The following is a 20,370-nucleotide window of genomic DNA, read 5'->3' as shown; positions in this document are numbered from 1 at the left end:
GGAGGAACACGCTCGGATGGAGCGAGATGCTGTGATGTCGAGGCAGGTCGACGAGCTCGAGTGCTAGCTGGAGTTCGCCCGCCGCAAGTCCTAGGACCGGGCGCCCGAGGTGATGGGAGTGCGGGCGGTGGAACTGCTCATGGTGGCATGGGTGACTACCGCCGAGCGGGGACTTGACGCGGTGAAGATCCGACTGGCGGAGGTCGAGGCGGCGGAGGTCCGGCTAATGGAGACCAAGGCGGCGCTCCAGGAGTCTTTGGTGACTTTGGAGACGAAGCAGAAGGATTGGATCGCTGGAGCGGGAACTGGAGACAGCCAAGGCGCGATTGGTATGAGTGCGGAGGCGCTGGCCAAGTCCCTCGAAGAGCGACATGCTCTTGAGGGGGGGCTCGACCAGATCCGCAACGTCGCCTAGGTCGTTTGTCTCGGAGGTGTTCAGGTCGGCGCTGAGCACCAGCACGCCCGATGTCCAGCTGGCGGAGGTCCCAAACGAGGTTTGGGCACTCAACACCGACGGGATGTTCTACGGGACGTCGGGGGTGCTGACCTCGGTGGCGATGCACCACCCGGACCTAGACTTCACCACCATCTATAGAGGGTACGCCGATGGCTGGAGCGCGGAAGCCATCCATGCACTTGGGGAGAGCTTGGTGCCACACGCACAGACGGTGGCCGAGCAAGTCTCCGCACAATGAGTGATGGAGGCTCATCGTGCGAGCGTGGCTGAAGATGCGCACTAGGAAGACGTCATCCAGCCTACAGATGGAGTGGAGACCGAGCTAGAAATGAGCATCATCCTGCCTCCGACCGAGCCGAATGTTGTCCCATCGGCGAGCGAGCGGCCCCTATCCTTGTCGACCGAGCCGTCAGCTGATGTCGCCGGTCGGACACAATAGAGTTAGTAGATGTAAAGGATAAGTTCATGGGGGAGCCCCTGTGTAAACAGTTTTTTGTGTATTCATGAATACAACAATTTCGTTTTGTGATGGAATCACTTCGTGAGGGGAAGCTTGTCACATCCGTTCCTTAATTTTACCCTAGCATAGCTTTGTTTTTTATTCTTTCTTTTTTCGCACCTGCCCATTTGAACAATAGGCTGCAACCTTAAGAACCTGGGCATGGCCCACGAGGCTCAGCTGCTCATAACCGTAGGTCATGGCGGGGTGTGATCGGTCGAAAGTTTAAAGCATAAGTTATGTAGGGTAATTAAAAGAACGGACTACCCTTTCGTTCGGGTGAAAAATATTACTATATGATAGTAAAAAAGGAGAGGTGGTATCGCACCCTCGTGGAGCCCCCGAGCAACCCGAGCCGAAAGTTTTCGGGCTAGGGTGCTTGTAGGAGCAAAACATTTGAATGAAGGAAAGCGGTAAGACCGAATTTTAGGGGAAGAAACAACGTAACTGTTCGATGTTCCAAGTGTTGGTGAGAATGTTGTTGTTGTTGTCCTTCAGTCGGTAGGCGCCCGATCAGAGTGGTCGAGCTAGCCCTGCTGGGGCTGCTTGCCCACGCGATCAGTTGCGGTGACCAATGTAGAGTTGGCCGGTCGGCGCCGATCCTTCTTGGTCTTTTTGCCCCTCTGTGTGGAGGAGCCCTTGTCTAGGTCCTAGTGCTTGGCCTTGCCCTTGTCCCATCCAAGATTGAAGACCGCTCCAGCCGCCTCCTCACCGGAGGCATGGTTTGTGGCGACGTCGAGTAGGTCCCGGGTGGTCCGGGGCTTCAGACAACCAAGCTTGTGGATCAAAGACTCACAAGTTGTCCCGGAGAGGAACGCGCTGATGATGTCTGCATTGACAACATCGGGAAGGGAGTTGCATCGTTTTGAGAACCTAGGGATGTAATCCCGTAGGGACTCATTGGGCTCCTACTAGCAGCTCTTGAGGTCCCAGGAATTCCCAGGGCGGACGTATGTCCCCTGGAAATTCCCGACGAAGGCCCTCTTGAGGTCTGCCCAGTCGCGGATGCTGTCATGTGGGAGGAATTCGAGCCATGCTCGAACATGTTCCCCCACGTAGATGGGGAGCTACTGAATGATGAAGTGGTCATCATCCACTCCCCCGGCTTGGCAGGCGAGCCGGAAGTCTTCGGGCCATATACCGGGGTTCGTCTCCCCGGTATATTTAGCGATGTTGGTAGACGGTCAGAAGCGCTGTGGGAATGGCGCCCTCTCGATGCGTCAGCCAAAGGCCCGTGGTCCTAGGCCATCTGGGCTGGGACTCCGGTCGTTGGGTCAGCGACCATGCCTGAGGTGCGTCTCACGGGTTCCCTCGATGGTCCGGCCGGAGCCCGAGCTGCCTGCTCTCACCGCCGGTCGATGGACGTCATCGTCACACCGGGCCTTACACCGACTGTCGATGACGCTGTGAGCATCTCGGTTCGGCCCGAGGCATTCGTGCATAGGTGGTCGATGTGGAGTGGGCACCGGGCCAGGCTGTGGTGCAGCTGTGGCCTCCTGTTCTGCGTCTGACAACCAGACATGTTTGGTATTTCAAACTCTCGAGTTTGGAGCTGAAATTTGGTGGAGACATGCCTCAAGATGTCTAGAAGTTGTGGTCAAAATTTCATAATTTTTGGACACCATTTGCAAGGGTTTTCGATTTTTCTCCCAAAGTCGGTTTGTGCTGTTCAGCATACCAGACGTGTCCGGTATTTGGTGACTGTGCTTAGTTCAGCAGGTTTTTTGAGGTTGTGCTTACCGGACGTGTCCGGTGCAGTTCCCGGACAGGTCCGGTGTGAGTTGCTAGCGTGCTGTTTCTTCCGCGGTTTGTCCGTTTGAGCTCTGATTCGATTTTTGTCTATTGCATTGGCTTTATGGTGTTCCGTTGTGTTCCTAGGTAGCATCCACCCAATCATTTGGGTCGTGGACATCACGGTGTTTGGTTTGCGTGTTTGGCGGTGAGTTTGTGATAGTGGTCGAAAAGTTTCGAAAGAAATTTACGGCTCCCATTCAACCCCCCCCCCCCCTCTTGTCGCCATTTCCGGTCCTTCATTTACCCTGTCTACTTTGTGGGTTATTAACCCTTATCACCTTATGCATCTGGGTTTTGGGACTACTGATGATGGATTTCTGTTGATCTCACTTGATAAATCATTGTTTTTTTTAAAAAATGATAAATCATTGTTGCATTAGCAGGAGACATGAATACTTTGAAAGAGGCCATCCAACTCATCGCCTCCAGAAGATGAAACAAACAAGCATAAAAGTCAGAAGAGGGAATGCCAGTATTTCTCTCCCAGAAGGTTCTGTACATTTGTCCAAGGAATTTCGCTGTTATACATCAGGGGTACAGAGTATCATATGATGGTTGTGCTTTGTGATGTCGAATTGATCAGGTACCAGCTTGATGTCTATGAGATTGCTATGAGGCAGAACACAATTGCGATGCTTGACACGGGAGCTGGGAAGACAATGATTGCTGTCATGCTCATCAAGCATTTTGGGAAGATGAGCAAAGCAAATAATGATGGAAAGCTCATCATATTCCTTGCTCCAATAGTTCAACTTGTCACACAGGTGGTTTCTACCAAAAGCTGATGATTCTAACTGAAATGAAACAAATTTGCGCTGATATTTTCTGTAACAGCAATGCGAGGTTATTAAGAGCTACACTGATTTTGAGGTGGAGCATTATCATGGTGCGAAGGGTGTTGATCAATGGAAGGCTCATAGCTGGCAACAACAACTCTTAAAATATCAGGCAAGTTTCATTGCTATCTTTTTCTCATATTGATTCCTCATTTATTCTAAAGGAGATGATCCTCCCAAATTTGTGGCAGTGCTGTTCTGCACTCTTCTGTTAATTAGATTAGATTTGCTAACAGCAGGTGTTTAGCTCTTCATTTACTCTACTTGTGTTTGAAAGATCATGACATGTACTGTATGGCATGATATAGTTATTCTAGCTTATGTGCATATTGAAATTTTCTGATCTTTTTGCTGCAAATTTGATCTATAAAGCCTTTTTTGTGTCTGTGTATCCACTCTTATTTTTCCCCTTAGTAATTTTTGAAGATATGATTGTCCAATCTTCCTTCACAGTACCTTTAATAATTTTGGTTACAAAAAATTATGTTCCTAGATTAAACATCAAAGAAAATTACTGCAGCAAATTGGCAGAATCCTAGTTTGTGATGCTCCATTTACTTGACAGCCCCCACGAAAAATTGCAGGTTATGGTCATGACACCACAGGTGTTGCTAGATGCTTTACGCCAAGCTTTCTTGATCCTGGACATGGTTAGTCTCATGATATTTGATGAATGCCATCACGCAACTGGTAACCACCCATATACTAGGATAATGAAGGTATTCTGAAAAAAAAACTTTCTTGTAATACCTACAAAGTTACGAATTACTTTCATTTTGTCTTGCTCCTTTTTGTTTAGTAGTTTCTGTTATTTTGCCCTTTTGAACAGGAGTTCTATCGCGGATTAGAGCATAAACCAAATGTGTTCGGTATGACAGCCTCTCCTATCATAAGAAAAGGCAAGTATTAATGATAAAAGTATTTAATGTTCTTTTTTGTTGTTATTTTTCAGACATCACAAAATTCCCTGATCTTTAAACTAACATCTCAAATGGCAAGCTAATGATCTTTGCCAGAAATGTAATTGAGCGATGATTACTGAGTTGAATCATGATGGCTTGTAATAATATTATTGAGAAATATGACGATTGTGTTGGTGGTGGCTTGGCTGTACCAAAATATCACAAATGATGACATTTTGGTCACATACTAAAACCTGTCATGGCCAAGTGAAATAAATAGGACTGGTTGTGTATCCATCAATTAAATACAATGTCATACAGTTCTCCTTGTGTTCAAGAAAAAAAGTGAAAAAGATAGAATTCCATATAGGAATTTCGAGGGTATAATCTTTATTTGTAATTCCACCATATGTTGTTAATTCTTGCAATTTCGTTTGTTTCCTACCATGTATTTTGTACCTTCGCCATTTAAATATTTGCTTATGTTTTGCCATTTTACCTTTTTTATCTTGTAGGGGTCTCCTCTGATTTGGATTGCGAAAATCAGCTATCTGAGCTGGAAAATATTTTGGATTCCAAGGTATGTTCCCTTTTTTACTACTTTATTTATATACTGCTTGTGTGTCGTAGATTTTCCAGGACACAGTAGATGTGTGATTATTCCAATATTCCCATTTATCTATGGAACCTCACAGACATGGGCACATGGCCATATTAAAATGCGCGGTTTACAACTATACTTGTTTCAAGCTACAAGATGAAAATTGTTTACTTGTATGCTCCTATTTAGATCCGTCTTTTTAGGTGAAATATGTCCACTTTGCCCTTACACTACACGAAAATGCCATTAACAACCAACATTCTCACGGTGCAACTGGTCAGCACAACACGCCAAAGAAGCGGTTGGTTGAGCCAGCCCGGGTTCGAGTCACGGCACCAACTTCTTAAGATGAAAAACAGGGGGACGTCCCTCCCTTGGTCAAATCTTTTTAAAATGCCATTAACCCTCCTATTTACATTGTAAGCAGATACACGCTGTGGTGGATAGAGAAGAGATAGAACTTTGTGTTCCTTCTGCAAAAGAAGTTTTTTTTCTCGAACAACGCACGAGAGCTGCGTGTCATTTCATTAAGAGAGAAAAGATAGTACAAAAGTTCGGTTAAGGACTAAAACCCCAGCCAAGAACACACCCCCACACTTCCACAAAAAGAGGCCTATATACGCGCCACAGACACAAACACGACCTCGACCAAATACCCCCAGACCTATGCTGTTGGGGCCTGCGACCTCACCAGGAGTTCCTGGAGCTTAAATGCTCCAGCCATCCCCCAAATGTTGATCTCATCAGACACTGTCTGGAGCAGCAAGGAGATGTTGGGTCTAGCATTCTCAAAAACACAATAATTTCTGTGCTTCCATACTTCCCAGGAAACCAAAATAATTAGTGAGTTAAGTCATTTCCTTATCCCCTTCGGGACTGCGCTCAGAGCCGTCTTCCACCATAAGGAAAAACGAGTCTCAGAAGCTGAGGGAGTCAGGTCTGACAGATGAAGAGGTTGGAGGATCAGGGACCAAATCTGTCTTGTAAAAACACAGCCAACCAATATATGCTGAATGTTTTCCTCCTCCTGATCACAAAGAGGGCAGACTTCATGATGAGGCAATCCTCTTTTGGCAAGGCGGTCCGCAGTCCAACATCTATTGTTGATGGCTAGCCAAATGAAGAATTTGCAACGGAGAGGCGCCCAACTCTTCCATATCCTCCTCCAGGGAGCAAATTTAATAGTTCCTACAAAAAATGCAGCATAGGCCGACTTGCTGTTATATACTCCATTCTGTGAGAGTTTCCATCTTATTTGATCTGGAACTTCTTGCTGCAAGACAACTCCCTCAACATGATCCCAAATCCGAAGATATTCCAATATAACCTGAACTGAGAGAGTACCCTTGATGTTTGTAGCCCAACTTCGATTGACAAGAGCTTGTGCAACTGTCCGTCTTCTAGTTATCCTTTTAGGGATGGCCTTGAACAGGTTGGGAGCCACTTCCTCTATAGTTTGTCCATCAATCCACCTGTCTTTCCAAAAGAGGGTGGAAGCACCATTTCCCACAATATGGTCGACTGCCATCTTGAACAATGCCTCGGCATTATGAGGAACCTGAATTTGGAATCCAGCCCAAGGCCGAGAAAGATCCATTTTTTGAGCCCACAACCATCTAACCTGTAGTGCCTAGCCAAGGGTTTCTAGATTAGGAATCCCCAATCCTCCATATTCTAGAGGCCGCTGTACTCTTTCCCAGGACACCAAACAATTGCCCCCATTGGCTTGTTCCTAACCCTTCCAAAGAAATCTCATTCTCCTCTTGTCAATGGCTTTTAACACCCACTTTGGCAGATCGAGAGCCATCATGGAATAGATGGGAGTGGCTGATAGAACCGCCTTGACCATTACCAACCGACCTGCTCTGTTCATTTAGGATGCCTTCCAACCAGGCAAGTGATTAGCCACTTTGTCAATCAAGGGCAATAGCACTTCCTTGGTGGGTTTGTTGATGGACAGAGGCAGCCCAAGGTAAGTGCAAGGGAATTCCTTAACTGAACAAGATAGAAGTTCAGCAGTGATACTTAATTCATTCTCGGAGCAATGAATGGGAGAGATGGAGCTTTTCACCAGATTGGTATGGAGTCCAGACACATGACCAAATAGGTCCAGGATGTTTCTGATCACCAGCAGATCAGTTCTCCCCGGCCTAAGGAAAATGACAGCATCATCAGCAAAACAAGATACCCTATACCAAGCATGTTGGACAGCAAGTGGCTGAAGCAAATCCTCTCTCGCCGCGTACTCCACTAGAGAGTCAAGCACATCCATGACTAGAATGAAGAGCATGGGGGAGAGTGGATCACCCTGCCGTAGGCCTCGACTATGAAGAATAGAATCTCCAGGCTTCCCGTTCACCCACACTCGAGTGGACGAAGTTGACAGAATTAAATTGATCATGTCCCGCCATTTTTGCCCAAAACCCAACTGTCTCATTACCTCTAAGAGAAAGGACCATGAAACTGAATCGAATGCCTTGGAAATATCCAACTTTAGTAGAATATGGGCCTCTTTCTTGTGCAAAGATTTCACCATTTGTTGGACAAACAGGAAGTTATCATGAATATTTCTTCTCCTGACAAATGCGCTCTGATTATTTGAAACTATAGAAGGCAGCAGTGGAGCAAGCCGGTTGGCCAAAACTTTTGTTACTAATTTGGCAAAACTGTGAATCAAACTTATAGGCCGATAATCCTTGACATGCAGAGTGTCCATCTTTTTGGGCAACAGGGTGATGAAAGCAGAGTTAAGTAGTCTAAATTTGAACACATGCCCTCGATGTATAGAATGGAAAGCAGCCAGCAAGTCACTTTTGATAATATTCCAGCAAGACTTATAGAAACGACATGTAAAACCATCTGGTCCCGGTGCTTTATCAAGGGGAAATCGCTGATGGTTGCCCATACTTCCTCTTCTGTGAATGGGTCCTCCAAGGAGGATAGGTCCGTAGGCTGTACGCCAATCTCATCAAGATTAATTGAGAAATTCCGCTCTTCCGTCGTACCAAGCAACTTGTCATAAAAATTTAGGACTGCTTCCTATTTGTCTTCTTGGGAAGTAACCAGCCGGTCCTCTACTTGCAACTTTGCAATAAAATTCTTCTTCTTTCCGAAGCGAGCTTGCTGGTGGAAAAACGATGTGTTTGCATCACCTTCCCAAAGGTAAAGGATCCTTGAACGCAGACGGGCGATGGTTCGTTCAAGGGAGGCCAACCCAAGGCAATGGAGCTTGAGCTTCTTGCGCAACCATTCCTCACTAGCAGATAGCTCACGGGAGTCCCTTGCAATCTCAAGCCGATGAATAATCTCCTTGGCCATTTCTATCTGCAACTTAATGTTCCCAACCTACCTTTGACCCCACTTTTGAAGACCCCTGCTAAGGCGTTGTAGCTTGAGAAAGAGGCGCTCCACTGCACAGTTTGTTTGCACAGGAGCCTCCCAATTCTGCTGCACTGCCTCCAAAAAACCTGGAACCTTGGTCCAAAAACTTTCAAAATGGAAGCGTCGCTTGCCGGTTATTTTAATCTTTAACCCTAGAATTAGGGGGCAATGATCCGACACTCCAGAAGCAGCACTTCGCAATATAGAGCCAGGAAAAATATCCTCCCAATCTGAACAGCAGAATGCTCGATCCAGCCTTACCAGGGTGGGTGACATCCTTTCATTGGACCATGTGTATTTTCTGCCCAATAGCGGTAATTCTTTAACCTCAGAGTCATCCAAAAAGCGGCGAAATCTACTCATCATGGCTCTGTCCAGATTGGCATTATTCTTATCTGCTGCCTGGTAGATTAAATCACTGTTCGTCTAAACGGCCGTTTAGCCCATTTAAACACCGTGTAAATGCTACATGGTGGTGTGCCGTTTCCGTTTAATCACCTGTTTACCACATTTAATTGGTCGTTTAGCCCGTTTAATGAGACGTTTTGCTCAAATAATGGCTAAACGGTAGGTGACCGACTGTTTACCGTTTAGCGTTTAGGAAAACACTGGATTAAATTGAAATCACCTGCAAGCAACCAAGGACCATTGCATAGACCTCTGATGTTTCTGAGCTCCTGTAAAAATAATACCTTCTCCTCATCTTCTTGAGGGTCGTACACTCCTGTGAACCACCAGTTACGGCCCTCCTGTTCCGAGAACCAAACAGATACTGAAAATGTATCCACCCGAGTAGCGATGGCTTGGCAGGTATTGCTCTTCCAGGCAATCAGAATCCCGCCCCTAGTTCCATTAGCCGGTAAAGCAACAAATTTATCATATGAGGAGCCAAAGACAGATAGAAACACTCGTTGATTCATATGCTCAATCTTAGTCTCTTGAAGACATACTATCTCAGCATTACTCGAGAGTATGACATCCCTTACTGAGTTGCGCCTAGCAGCATCATTGAGACCCCGCACATTCCAAATCAAAATTGATGAAGGATTCATCTACAGTAGCAATAGAGACGACCAGAATCAACAAACAATTATCTAGAGGGAGACAAGTAGGTCAATAGTGCGTGCCTCCCCACCCCCCCTCTTCCACTGTCCAGCCAAAGATTGCAGCAAGCGCCGAAACATGAGATTCATTCAGCTTCTGTCCATATAATTTGCCATAATCATCTTGAACAGCCACATCAATCGGCCTGTTCACTGGTTGGTTTCTGGACTGGTTTGGGCTGGCTGGTGCTGGTCTGTTGTGAGAGGAAAACACTGTTGGCTGACTGATTTGGGCTGGCTGAAACCAACAAACGAACAGGCTGAATCTTCTCCTGCAGTCCAAAGCCCAAGCTCCTCATAGCCTTTCTCTGAGCTACACTGATCACCGGCCCCGGGGAACAAGGTTCCGCTCCGGCCACTCTTCTGCTACGGCGCGGCAGGGATCCCGACGGTGGCTTCTTCGCCCTCCGTTTCTGAATCTGGGGATGGGGGAGTAGAGCATCGATGGACTTGCTCACTTTGTCAAGTTTTAATAATGGCCCTGTTTGGATCCCATAGTTAGAGTTAGTTTGAGTTATTTGGAGCCCAAATAACCCTGAAATATCCAAACAGGTGGGTTAGAGTAGGGTTAAAAGCATCTAACCCATCCAAAAAAACTAGCTCCCCAAGGAGATGCTAATTGGGGTTATTTCTGGTGGGGTCCATACTGGAAAGCAGTTTTCTCACCTCTCTAGCCCGCACCGGATCCCATCGCCTGATTTATCCCCTTCCTCGCGCCTCGCGCGACGACGGATGGAGCACCGCCGCATGGGGTCCATACTGAAAAGCAGTTTTCTCATCTCTCTAACCTTGACATCCAAACACCACATGGGTTAGAGTTAGTTGAGGGCTAGAGTTAGAGTTAGAAACTAACTCTAACTCTAACCAAGTTAGAGAATCCAAACAGGCCCAATATAGTGGCCGAGGGAGAGACAGGGGACTGGGGAGCGTCCTGTGCATGCTGAGAGGCCCTTGAGCGGAGACGCTTCCTAGAGTACACCACTGGGAGACTCTGTACCAGTTCAGGTTGACGACCGGGTGGGGTAGGAGTGGCCGCCATGGGAGGCCCCTCCAGGACCGCGCCTCCCTTCGCCACGCCTTGAGCTTCTGATGACAATCCAGTAGCTGCCGTGGTGGTCTCCTGTCCTTGTATGGGATTCATCCTTGGCGGTGCGATCACTAGGCTGGCCGCCTGTCGAGGGACAGCCTGCGCCTCCTTGGGTGCCGCCGTTGTAGCTGCATCTGTCGGCCCGCCCGCCGCCTCTGCATTAAAGACCAAGTCAGCCGACACAAGCCTGTAGGTGGCGCGTCCCACTGGAGTAGAATGCTCTGTCGCTCCCTCCCGGACGGAGCTTGAAGAGCCATCAATGCCCGGCGGCACTTCCGCCGATACTTGCGCCAGCCCGCCTGTTGCAAACTCCCTAGGAATCGAAGGGTCACAGGTACCCTGCTCGTGCATGGAGGGGACGGGGCCCGATACAGCCAGAGATAAAGGCTCTGCCGCCTCCGCAGCCCTCACATCCGCCTCCATTGCCGTAAATGAGGGGGGGGGGGGGGGCTGGGATCCCACGCGTGCGCGAGGGGGACGGGGTCCGAGGCGGTCAGCAATGGCGGCCCAGACACGATTGCCTCCGTTACATCCTCCGCTGCCTCGTCCTGCTCGCCCGCCGCCTCAGCAGTACACACCCTGGGGATCGAGGGGGCGTGACCCAGAGTTGGCGTCCCCATGTCGATCTCCTCGGTCCTTGGCCGGATTAACTCCTTGGCCGCTTGACTGGGACCACCATCATCGCCCGAATCGGTTGCTCTGGGCCCCAGGCGGGCGTGCACCGGAATCCGCGCTCCTCGACCCTCACCGGAGCCGTCAGCCGGCGGGGGAGGAGACTGCGAACGTCGACGGCGCTGACGCCTAGGTCCATGCCCGTCACCATCAGAGGAGGAAGACGAACCAGAGGCGCCCTCACCCTCCGAAGGGAAGATGACCGCCGTAGAGAAGCTGACATTGTAGCACAGGCTCCTCTTGATCGGTGGCCATTCATCATCTCCAGTGGGCGGCTCAACCACTTCTAGAACCTTGGCTGATGGGATTTCTTCAGGGCGGGAACACCAAGCCATGAGTTTGAAGGCTGACAAATCCGAACGTTCCGCCGTCTCAGGAAGTAGACGAAGAACCCAACAGTGCTTGTTTAGGAGATGTTCAGCAGTCCTTAGATTCCAAGCATGCTGCGGAACTCCCCTGATCGTCACATTCACCAAAATTCGTAAGGAACCAGCTTCAGCATGCGCTTGCCGTGTCCAACGTTTAAGGTGAATCCTGAAAGATGGTGCCCTGATGGGTCTGCCACTCCTGTAAACGCGTGATGCTGTAGGTTCATCCGGTAGAACCAGCAGAAAGTCTTCAGGCTCCGTCGGCGTCAGGGAGAATGAGTTGACAGGCAGCTCGAAGCGGTTCACCAACTCTGACAGCACCATTTCCTTCGAGATTGCCGGTCCGTCGGAGATGACCGAAACGAAGAAGGCGTGCCGGAGAGAGTCTTCAGCCCGGGTCATGTCCCCCGACCAGTCTAGGACGCACCTTTCCACAGCTTGGGCGCCAAGGCTTAATGGAGCGGCCATGGACGGCGCCTCCAAGGGGGACGGCGCCTCCAAGGGTTGAGCGTCCTCACCACCACTGTCAAGAACACCTCGTCCTGCATCCAGGTTCCGGCGGGTGGACGGCTGCCGGCGCCTATTCCTTCTTCTCTGCCTCCCAGCGGCACCGGAGCCACCGTTGTTAGTACCGGCAGTCGTGTGCCGCCCCTGCTCCCGGATGTAGGATTCTGCCACAGGTGCTGAGATACGCCGCCAGACAGAAACCCTCCTTGGAGCAGCAGACGATCATGCCTGACCGGACTCCCGGCGAGCCGGGCAGCAGTACGAGCGATGCCCAGGCCGCCTGCAGCGGAAGCAGCAAGTCTGGCGGTGGCAATCTGCTGCGCGATGTGAGGTGGAAAAGCAGTTGAAGCACCTGTTCTTCAGATCAACAGGAACCCTGCGGCGGCCTCCAAGAGCTGGGCGGCACTCGCCAGGGCCGCGGCGTCGTCGCCTCCGCACCACCAATTGGAATCCATCCGCGTCCGGACCACGGCCGGCCAACCGGCCATGGTGAACAACAGAGCGGATGGTGCCCACGACTGAACATAGCTGGCGCGGCGGGCACTGCAGCTTCGACACTTGCGGCCGGTCGACCGGCAGAACAGAGGACTCCATGGAATCCACGGCCGCGTCAGAAATAGGGGCGGCAAGAAGCACGTCGCGGTAGGACACCTTCCCACGGGAGCCTACTGAACCGCCAGAGGAGGTAGGAGAAACGTCACTCCATCTCTTCTCCTTCGACCGTCCCGCCGGCTTGGAAGGTCGCGCCAAAGGGGAGGGGCGGGAGGAAGGATAGACCGACGCCGGGGAGAAGGGTTGGGGGGCTGGCCGCGAGGGGAGCACGGCCTTGGTGGTGGCCGCCGGCTCCGGGGTGGACACCGGCGGGAGGCTCTGGGGAGGGGAAGCGTTAACGGGAGCCATGGGCATAGTAGTAAGTTTGGAATAAAAGGATTACCATCCTGCAAAAGAAGCGAACAGATACTACGAGCCGAGAACTGTTTCTTTTGAAGATTTAAGTGAAGAACTGGAAGTTTTGTGTTCCAAGGTTTCATACTCTTCCTGGCTCTGTCGTTGAAGTCTTTACCAAAGCTTTTAAGATCGATGTCTAAAATAAGCATTTTTTTATGTGTGCAGTATGATGGGCATTTTTTTTATGTGTGCAGTATGATGGGCTGATCGTACAATTGCATAACAGGTCTCTCAAATTCGTTAGCAAAGATGCTGATGAAATAACAAAAGAATCACGAAGACGTCTCTCAAATGCGTTAGCAAAGATTTGCTATTGCCTTGAAGATGCTGGTCTTCTTTGTGCTAGCGAGGTATTAGTTAGATTGGTTTTAAGCTATTAATGTTTGCCCTTGTTCTTTTTGTCTTGAGTGTTAATTGCTTTTTGGTCTTTTCCTTTAATTTTCACAGTTCCATGATATTTATTTAGATATTTTTTTTCTCTTAGGCTACTAAAATCTGCATTGAAAGGGGTCAGAGAAAAGGTTGGCTGAAGGGGGGCAGTGACACCACTGATCAGCAAAGTGATCCAAATGGACCAATCCTGTTTGCAGAAATTTCAATGCTTCATATGAAGTTCTTTCAGGAAGTGTTGGATACAATTGACAAACGCCTCCAACAGCAACAAGGTGTGACTGCATAGATTAAACTAATTCAGTGAAGTACTAATTGCTAAGATGTAGCATCGCAACATCCTATATATTAAGGATGATGCATCGGTGATGATTCCCTGACATTTCAGGAATTGATGCCCTTCTGAACTCAGAGAGTGGATGTGTGGAAGCAACAAAGATGGATATTTCACCAAAGCTCTATGAGCTCATGCAAGTATTTCTCTCTTTCAGGTGAAGTGATATTTTCGTAACTTGACCTGTTCATTTTCAACTATGTGCCTTTACACTGACATGACATACATCTGTGTCTAACAGTGACTCTGATAACGTCCGATGCCTTATTTTTGTGGATCGAAAGATTAGTGCTAGAGTCATTGAGCGGACGATGAAGAAAATAGGCCGACTCTCCTGTTTCAGAGTCTCTTTTCTAACTGGAGGGAGTTCTTCAGTGGATGCACTCACCCCTAAAATGCAAAAGGATACGCTGGATTCATTCCGCTCTGGAAAGGTACTTAACATCTGTCAACATTTGTGTAAATTGAAACATAGTTCTCAACTTCTCATGATCTGACGTTGTTTTCTTTCCCCCTGAAAAATAAAATGTAGGTCAACTTACTGTTTACTACAGATGTTGCAGAAGAGGGTATACATATTCCAGACTGCTCATGTGTAATAAGATTTGATTTGCCGAGGACTACCCGCAGCTATGTGCAATCACGTGGACGAGCAGTACATACTAATGATTGAACACTAAACCCTTTACTTTGTAGTGTTGTCTAAACTCTAAACTACTTATGCTTGTTGTCTAAACTCTAAACTACTTATGCTTGTGATGGTACAATGGTTGCCATGACAACAAAATGATTACAATAAGCCATATTGTCAATGTTCTTTGCAGGGGAAATATGAAACAAAATGATTTAATATCTAGGATTATGAGAAGTAAGGCCGCGATGGCTGAGATTGCTTCAGACCGAGAGCCTGAGGATTCACACCCCAATTTCTTCCCCACTGAAGAACTAAATGAATACCATATAAGCACAACAGGAGCCAAAATAACTACTGATTCTAGCATCAGTGTTCTCAACCAGTACTGTGACAAGCTCCCGAAGGACAAGTATGGTGACAACAGTTCCTTTTTGTCCTTTTACATGGCTACACAAATTATATACATCCAGAAATTCTGCCATACCAAGTTTCAGTTAGGTATTTTTTACAACCCAATTTTCTGACTTTCTTGCTTGTGTTGAAGGTACTACACACCAAGACCCACGTTTCAGTTCACCCATTATGGTGATGGTTATGAGTGTACTGTAACACTACCATCCAGTGCCATGTTTCAACTTTTGGTAGGTCCAAAAGCAAGAAACATGCAGAAAGCAAAGCAACTTGTTTGCCTTGATGCATGTAAGAGGCTGCATCAGCTAGGAGCACTTGATGACCATCTTTCTTCATCAGTTGAAGAGCCGCCTCTGGAAATTTCAAGCAAGTCTAGTATCTTGACATCTGGTGCAGGTTTAGGTATATGATTCTTAATTCCTAAAGAGATATCTTGTATCACATACTCCTCCTGTTACAAATCATAGGTTACTTTAACATTTTCTGAGTCAAACTTCTCCAACTTTGACCATGTTTATAGAAAAATACATCATCTACATCATGATATTAGTTTCATTAAATCCAATCCATCATGAAATATGTATTGATAGTGCATTCATTTGGTATTATAGATAATATATTTTTTCTAAAAACTTGGTTAAAGTTAGAGAAGTTTGAATTAGGACAAAACTAAAATGACTTATAATTTGAAATGGTTGGAGTTCTTGTTTGTAGTCGTTATGTACAACGAATCTGATTTGTAATATTTATTTATTAAATGGTAAAGAAACAATAAGTATCTCTAATGATAGCTTGTCCCCTCAGAATCACACAAAATGTATCATTAGGTTTTAACAATGTACTGTGTACACCATGTATGGACATCCATTTGACGTTGAGTTGTGCTGGTTGTCAATATAGATTGTTCGCTTCAGAAGGGGATGTTCATGTCAGTGGTTGGCTTTGTTTTCGTTAAGCTGTTGTTGACGTACGAACTGCAAATATGGAGAACATACTGCGTTGGCTTCTAAATTCTCTCTCGTATCTGCAGATAAGGATGTTAATGGTACACTATGGCCAGTGGCGGATGCAGAACCAGATTTAAGGGGGGGGGGGGGCTGATCTCTTCTTCTTCCTCTGTCTCTCCATTTTTCTTCTTTCCTCCACCTTTTCTTCTCCATCACCCTCCCCATATTTCCATTGATGCACCAGCTGTAGGGGAGGCTGGAGCCCCCCCCAGCCCCCCATGTAGATCCACCCCTGACTATGGTAGGCAGCGGCGGAGCTACGGCAAAATCAAGGGGTGCGCTGGCCTCGTGGGTGTATAGATTTTTACTATATGGGTGCATATATGGTGAAAAACTGAATATAATCACTGTTTTTCTAAATTTTTGTGGGTCCGACCGCACCCCCTACCATGAACGTAGATCCGCCCCTGATGGTAGGATACCAACCTAGTTGGTAAGCAGCCAATTTACTTCGAAATGGGTGTCAGGGCAGCGAGTTTATCCCTTCAGGCCTTTGACCAAAACATAAACCATTCCACATATTATGGGATTGACATCGTGAGATGATTTCATCTTATTAGGGCCACATAGGCAAATGAACATGCAAGAGTACAGAACTATAACGGCCACTTAGTGCGTATTTAGTTGGGGGGAAAGTTAGAATTTGGCTACTGTAGCACTTTCGTTTTTATTTGGCAATTATTGTTTAATCATAGACTAATTAGGCTCAAAACGTTCGTCTCGCGATTTCCAACCAAACTGTGCAATTAGTTTTTTTTATTTCATCTACATTTAATGCTCCATACACGTATCGCAAGATTCGATGTGATGGCTACTGTAGCACTTTTGGGAAGTTTTTTTTTTGAACTAAACAAAGGCTTATTTCTTCTCTGAGATCTTCTTCAATAACTCATCCAGAACCTCGAACAGATCAGCAACCAGCCAGTAATCTGCAACCTGGAGAATGCCAATGCTCGGTTGGCTTAGAATTTTGAGGACTTCTAGCTAATACTGGTGAACAATACGTATATTTTATTAAATGCGAGAAGGAACCTGAAATATGGGGGCATCAGCATCTTTATTGACAGCCACAGTAACCTTCGAGTCTCTCATTCCTGCCAAGTGTTGTATTGCTCCGGATACTCCAAAAGCCATATAAAGCTCCGGTGCGACAATTTTCCCGGTCTGACCAACCTGTGGACAGAAAACGCATTGCATGAAAGGGTGTTTGGATCCACTGACTAAAATTTAGGAGGTGTCATGTGAGGGTGTCGCATGAGACGTTCGGATATTAATAAAAAAACAAATTACAGAATCCATCGGTACTCCACGAGACGAATTTATTAAGCCTAATTAACCCGTCATCAGCACATGTTTACTGTAGCACTACATTGTCAAGTCATGGCCTAATTAGGCTTAAAAGATTCGTCTCGCAAATTAGTCGCAAGCTGTGCAATTAGTTTCATAATTAGTCTATATTTAATACTCCATGCATATGTCCAAACATCCGATAGGACAACGACTAAAGTTTAGGAGGAGAAACCAAACACCCCCTAAAATGAACCAGCAAGGACCTTTGTAGTTGTTCAGAAAAAGAAGACGGCAATAAACTGATGACATGATGTTGAGCATGGTGGTAATAAGGCTAGCTTAATAGAAGTACAAGGCATTCCAACTATAAATTAGCCGGATCATACAGAACTCACGGTAGATTAGCAGTCTTACCTGAAGGTCATTTGGAACATAACCTGCATCAACAGCAGCCCTAGTCGCACCCACTACATATAAGATAAATAATCAATCAGAAAAACAGTATGCAGAGAATGAATTTTGCAGGATTTCAGGCCACCAAGATACAAACAGTTGTATGGACAAGAAAAAAAACAGATAGAAGGTCAAACCTGCTGCGCCAAGTTTCTCAGCAAGCTGCTCTAACAATATAAAATTTTCAGCACTTTTTAAACCTCTGCCTCCAGTGACTACTACACGTGCATTTGCAAGATCAGGCCGCTCTGTGTCTTGGGATGTCAGATTCACCCATGAAGATTTCCCTAAGGTTTGAAGAAAAGGTACTATTCAGATGTGAAAAAATATTAAATCAAGTATATAGGACTAAGTTATCAAAAGAGGGGTATTTTTTCCTGCAGCCTGTTTGAACTTTATAAAAGTTAAATGGTGTGGAGAGGAAAATCAATCTAGTGATCCTCAATTAGTACGAGACTTGTATCATTCAGAACATTAGAGCAACACAAAACAAATAAGAGTAGTTCTGAAGCATTGCTGATTCTTAACAGAAGAATATGGTGAAGGAACCAAACAAACCTTCATTTAGGAAAGAGAGATCAACCTGGGTGATAGGTGCAACCTTTGTTTCAGACATAGCCTCAGTAGTTGGGGAAAATGAAGTTGATCTAATACTCATCATGCAAGGATCCTCTCCGGTATATTTCACAGTACAAAGTGCATTCCCAGCATAAATCGGCCTGAAGTCAGATACATATATTAATTGAAGCATGACATAAAGGATGCCATTTAACATTGAGTTCTACACAAAAGCATGAAGCCCCAACAAAAGGAAACATCACAAAAGGCAGTTATGGACTTATGCGAATGGCCGAATGTGGCCATTCAATGGAATCCAGTCTTTAGGCTCATACATTTTAACACCCACAAACAAATACATTTCAGGCAGGAAAGTGAGAAAGGAGGATGATAATTAATACTGATAAACAGTGCCACAAATCTCAGTAAGAGTAAGCTATCACTTTAGGTTGAGCATAAACTATCAAATAGAGGGGACATTTGATATTCTGCCACACTTTGATACTGGGAGATCTGGAGATCTCTAGTATTAGCAGTTGGTCAGATGACAACAGATGATCAGAACAAATAGGAACTTATAAATTGAGGTGCATGGACTGTTCTCCAAGATACGAAAAATTGGCACATATATACTAAATAAAATGCTAAAGATCACAGCAAAAACAGAAGAATACCCGACCTCACAAAGACCCGTGGCTTCTTTACAGCAGTGACATCAGTAACAGGGGAGACATCAAGAAGAGCCGCAGCACGTGGAAGCAAATTCTTCCCGAACGACGTGGATGAAGCTATGACATGAGAGTAGCCTCCTTTCTGCTGACAGAACGGAGTAGCTCAGCCCACGGTTCAGCCAGAGGATGCACCAAGGCTTCCGAATCGGCCACGAGCACATGCAGTGATACCAAACCAACTTGATAAGCAGAGGATCCCGAAGAACGATCTATCTTCTAGTTTGGTGATTTGGTCCACCTCCTCCTTCGGGCTGAGCTGAAAGGCAGGAAACTGGAACTGTGGCACAAACACATGATCAGTGGAGTGAACAGGGGGGCTAAACGGCAGCACAGTACCTCAGACACCAGTGGATGGCTGGACGCGGCATGGTCGGCAGCTTTGTGAAGCGCCGGCCCGGAACCACCCAGCAGGACAGAAACTTTGTTCTCCTTGGCAATGGCCTCCGCGGCGGCCAATGCGCTCAGCGACGACGGCTTGACGAACCCACCTTCGTGCTCCGCCACGACCAGCGTGCTCACCTAGACGACGGACACAGACACACCTGATAGATAAGCACAAACCACCTGTAGAGAGGAAACTCGAAGCCCTGAACCAATGTGAATTGTGAACTCGCACTCGCGGTCTGCCCGCCCTCAAGCCGCTTGATCCGGAGCTAGAACTACCACCGGGGATCCGATTCCGACACCGCGATGAGAAGCAGGCTCGGGCGATTGATTAGCGCGGCGCGAGCGCAACTAAGTTGTCGCAGAGCAACGCCACCAGCCACCACCATCCTCCCGGCTGAGTGGGGCGAACTGAACTGAATGGACTGAATGCGAGGAGGATAGGAGAGGAAGGGAACTCACGAATCTGCGAAGCGACTGGGCGAGGAGGCGCGAGCCGCCGCGGCATCCACTTCCCCTCCGCAGCGCGCCCACCAGCATCGCCGCCATGCCTGCCTCTGCCTCCCTCGCACTGAATCCGGGCGGAGGAGTGAAGTGGAACGGGACGGCTCTGCGCCTGCGGAGATGAGATGGATGTAAAGGGTAGAGGGGAAGGGACGTCACGCAACTGATTTGGATGGGTCGTACGTGCCATCACCAAAGACGGTCCTGATCTATCGGCCACTAAAAAATTCGAAAGTATACTAATAATATGATGTTAAATTTTTTTTACATTCCACACCGTTCTGTCTAATTTTATCTCTAACGCTGTCAAAAAGACTACAGTGAAACCCGTTTGTCAGCCACCGGAACCTTCCTCTCTCGATTCTCTTCCCGATGCGGGCCGCACCGTCCCGCCCACGACGCGGACCGAGATTCAGCAGCTTTACTGAGGTAAGTTACGACGTAACTTTCCCATACGTATCCGCCGTCCAACTCCGATCGAAGCATCCAGGTAATCCAAGGCCTCCAGGATTTGTTTTT

The 20,370-nt window shown here is 47.2% G+C and overlaps 2 protein-coding genes and 2 pseudogenes across 2 annotated transcripts; 3 read left to right on the top strand and 1 right to left on the bottom strand.

The window, feature by feature from the left end:
* Window positions 1–3,655: 3,655 nt before the first annotated feature.
* LOC136537562 (endoribonuclease Dicer homolog 3a-like) lies at window positions 3,656–13,477 on the top strand (annotated as a pseudogene).
* LOC136537563 (endoribonuclease Dicer homolog 3a-like) lies at window positions 12,840–14,614 on the top strand. Its single transcript, XM_066529494.1, has 6 exons — window positions 12,840–12,892; window positions 13,382–13,505; window positions 13,640–13,820; window positions 13,934–14,036; window positions 14,121–14,313; window positions 14,412–14,614. The coding sequence occupies exons 3-6, from the start codon at window positions 13,754–13,756 to the stop codon at window positions 14,550–14,552; spliced, it is 504 nt and encodes a 167-aa protein (XP_066385591.1). The 5' UTR covers window positions 12,840–12,892; window positions 13,382–13,505; window positions 13,640–13,753; the 3' UTR covers window positions 14,553–14,614.
* A 133-nt stretch (window positions 14,615–14,747) lies between these two features.
* On the top strand, window positions 14,748–16,199 carry LOC136537561 (endoribonuclease Dicer homolog 3a-like). The gene is made up of 3 exons (XM_066529492.1): window positions 14,748–14,922; window positions 15,058–15,326; window positions 15,955–16,199. Exons 1-3 carry the CDS (start codon window positions 14,759–14,761, stop codon window positions 16,023–16,025), a joined length of 504 nt encoding a protein of 167 aa, XP_066385589.1. The 5' UTR covers window positions 14,748–14,758; the 3' UTR covers window positions 16,026–16,199.
* Window positions 16,200–16,450: 251 nt separating this feature from the next.
* On the bottom strand, window positions 16,451–20,095 carry LOC136537560 (electron transfer flavoprotein subunit alpha, mitochondrial-like; annotated as a pseudogene).
* Between the last annotated feature and the right edge of the window lie 275 nt (window positions 20,096–20,370).

The sequence above is a fragment of the Miscanthus floridulus genome, chromosome 2 (assembly GCF_019320115.1).
Source record: "Miscanthus floridulus cultivar M001 chromosome 2, ASM1932011v1, whole genome shotgun sequence".
Taxonomy (NCBI): Eukaryota; Viridiplantae; Streptophyta; class Magnoliopsida; order Poales; family Poaceae; genus Miscanthus; species Miscanthus floridulus.
The sequence above is the reverse complement of the archived record's forward strand: the minus strand, read 5'-3'. Positions and strand labels throughout refer to the sequence as shown.

Bases quoted from the DNA above. Each gene is read 5' to 3' on its own strand.
- LOC136537563 (XM_066529494.1), top strand. From the start codon at position 13,754: ATGCTTCATATGAAGTTCTTTCAGGAAGTGTTGGATACAATTGACAAA. The intron at 13,821-13,933 runs GTGTGACTGCAT...CTGACATTTCAG, and splicing joins ACGCCTCCAACAGCAACAAG to GAATTGATGCCCTTCTGAAC. The intron at 14,037-14,120 runs GTGAAGTGATAT...TGTGTCTAACAG, and splicing joins CAAGTATTTCTCTCTTTCAG to TGACTCTGATAACGTCCGAT.
- LOC136537561 (XM_066529492.1), top strand. From the start codon at position 14,759: ATGGCTGAGATTGCTTCAGACCGAGAGCCTGAGGATTCACACCCCAAT. The intron at 14,923-15,057 runs GTATGGTGACAA...CTTGTGTTGAAG, and splicing joins GACAAGCTCCCGAAGGACAA to GTACTACACACCAAGACCCA. The intron at 15,327-15,954 runs GTATATGATTCT...TCGTATCTGCAG, and splicing joins GACATCTGGTGCAGGTTTAG to ATAAGGATGTTAATGGTACA.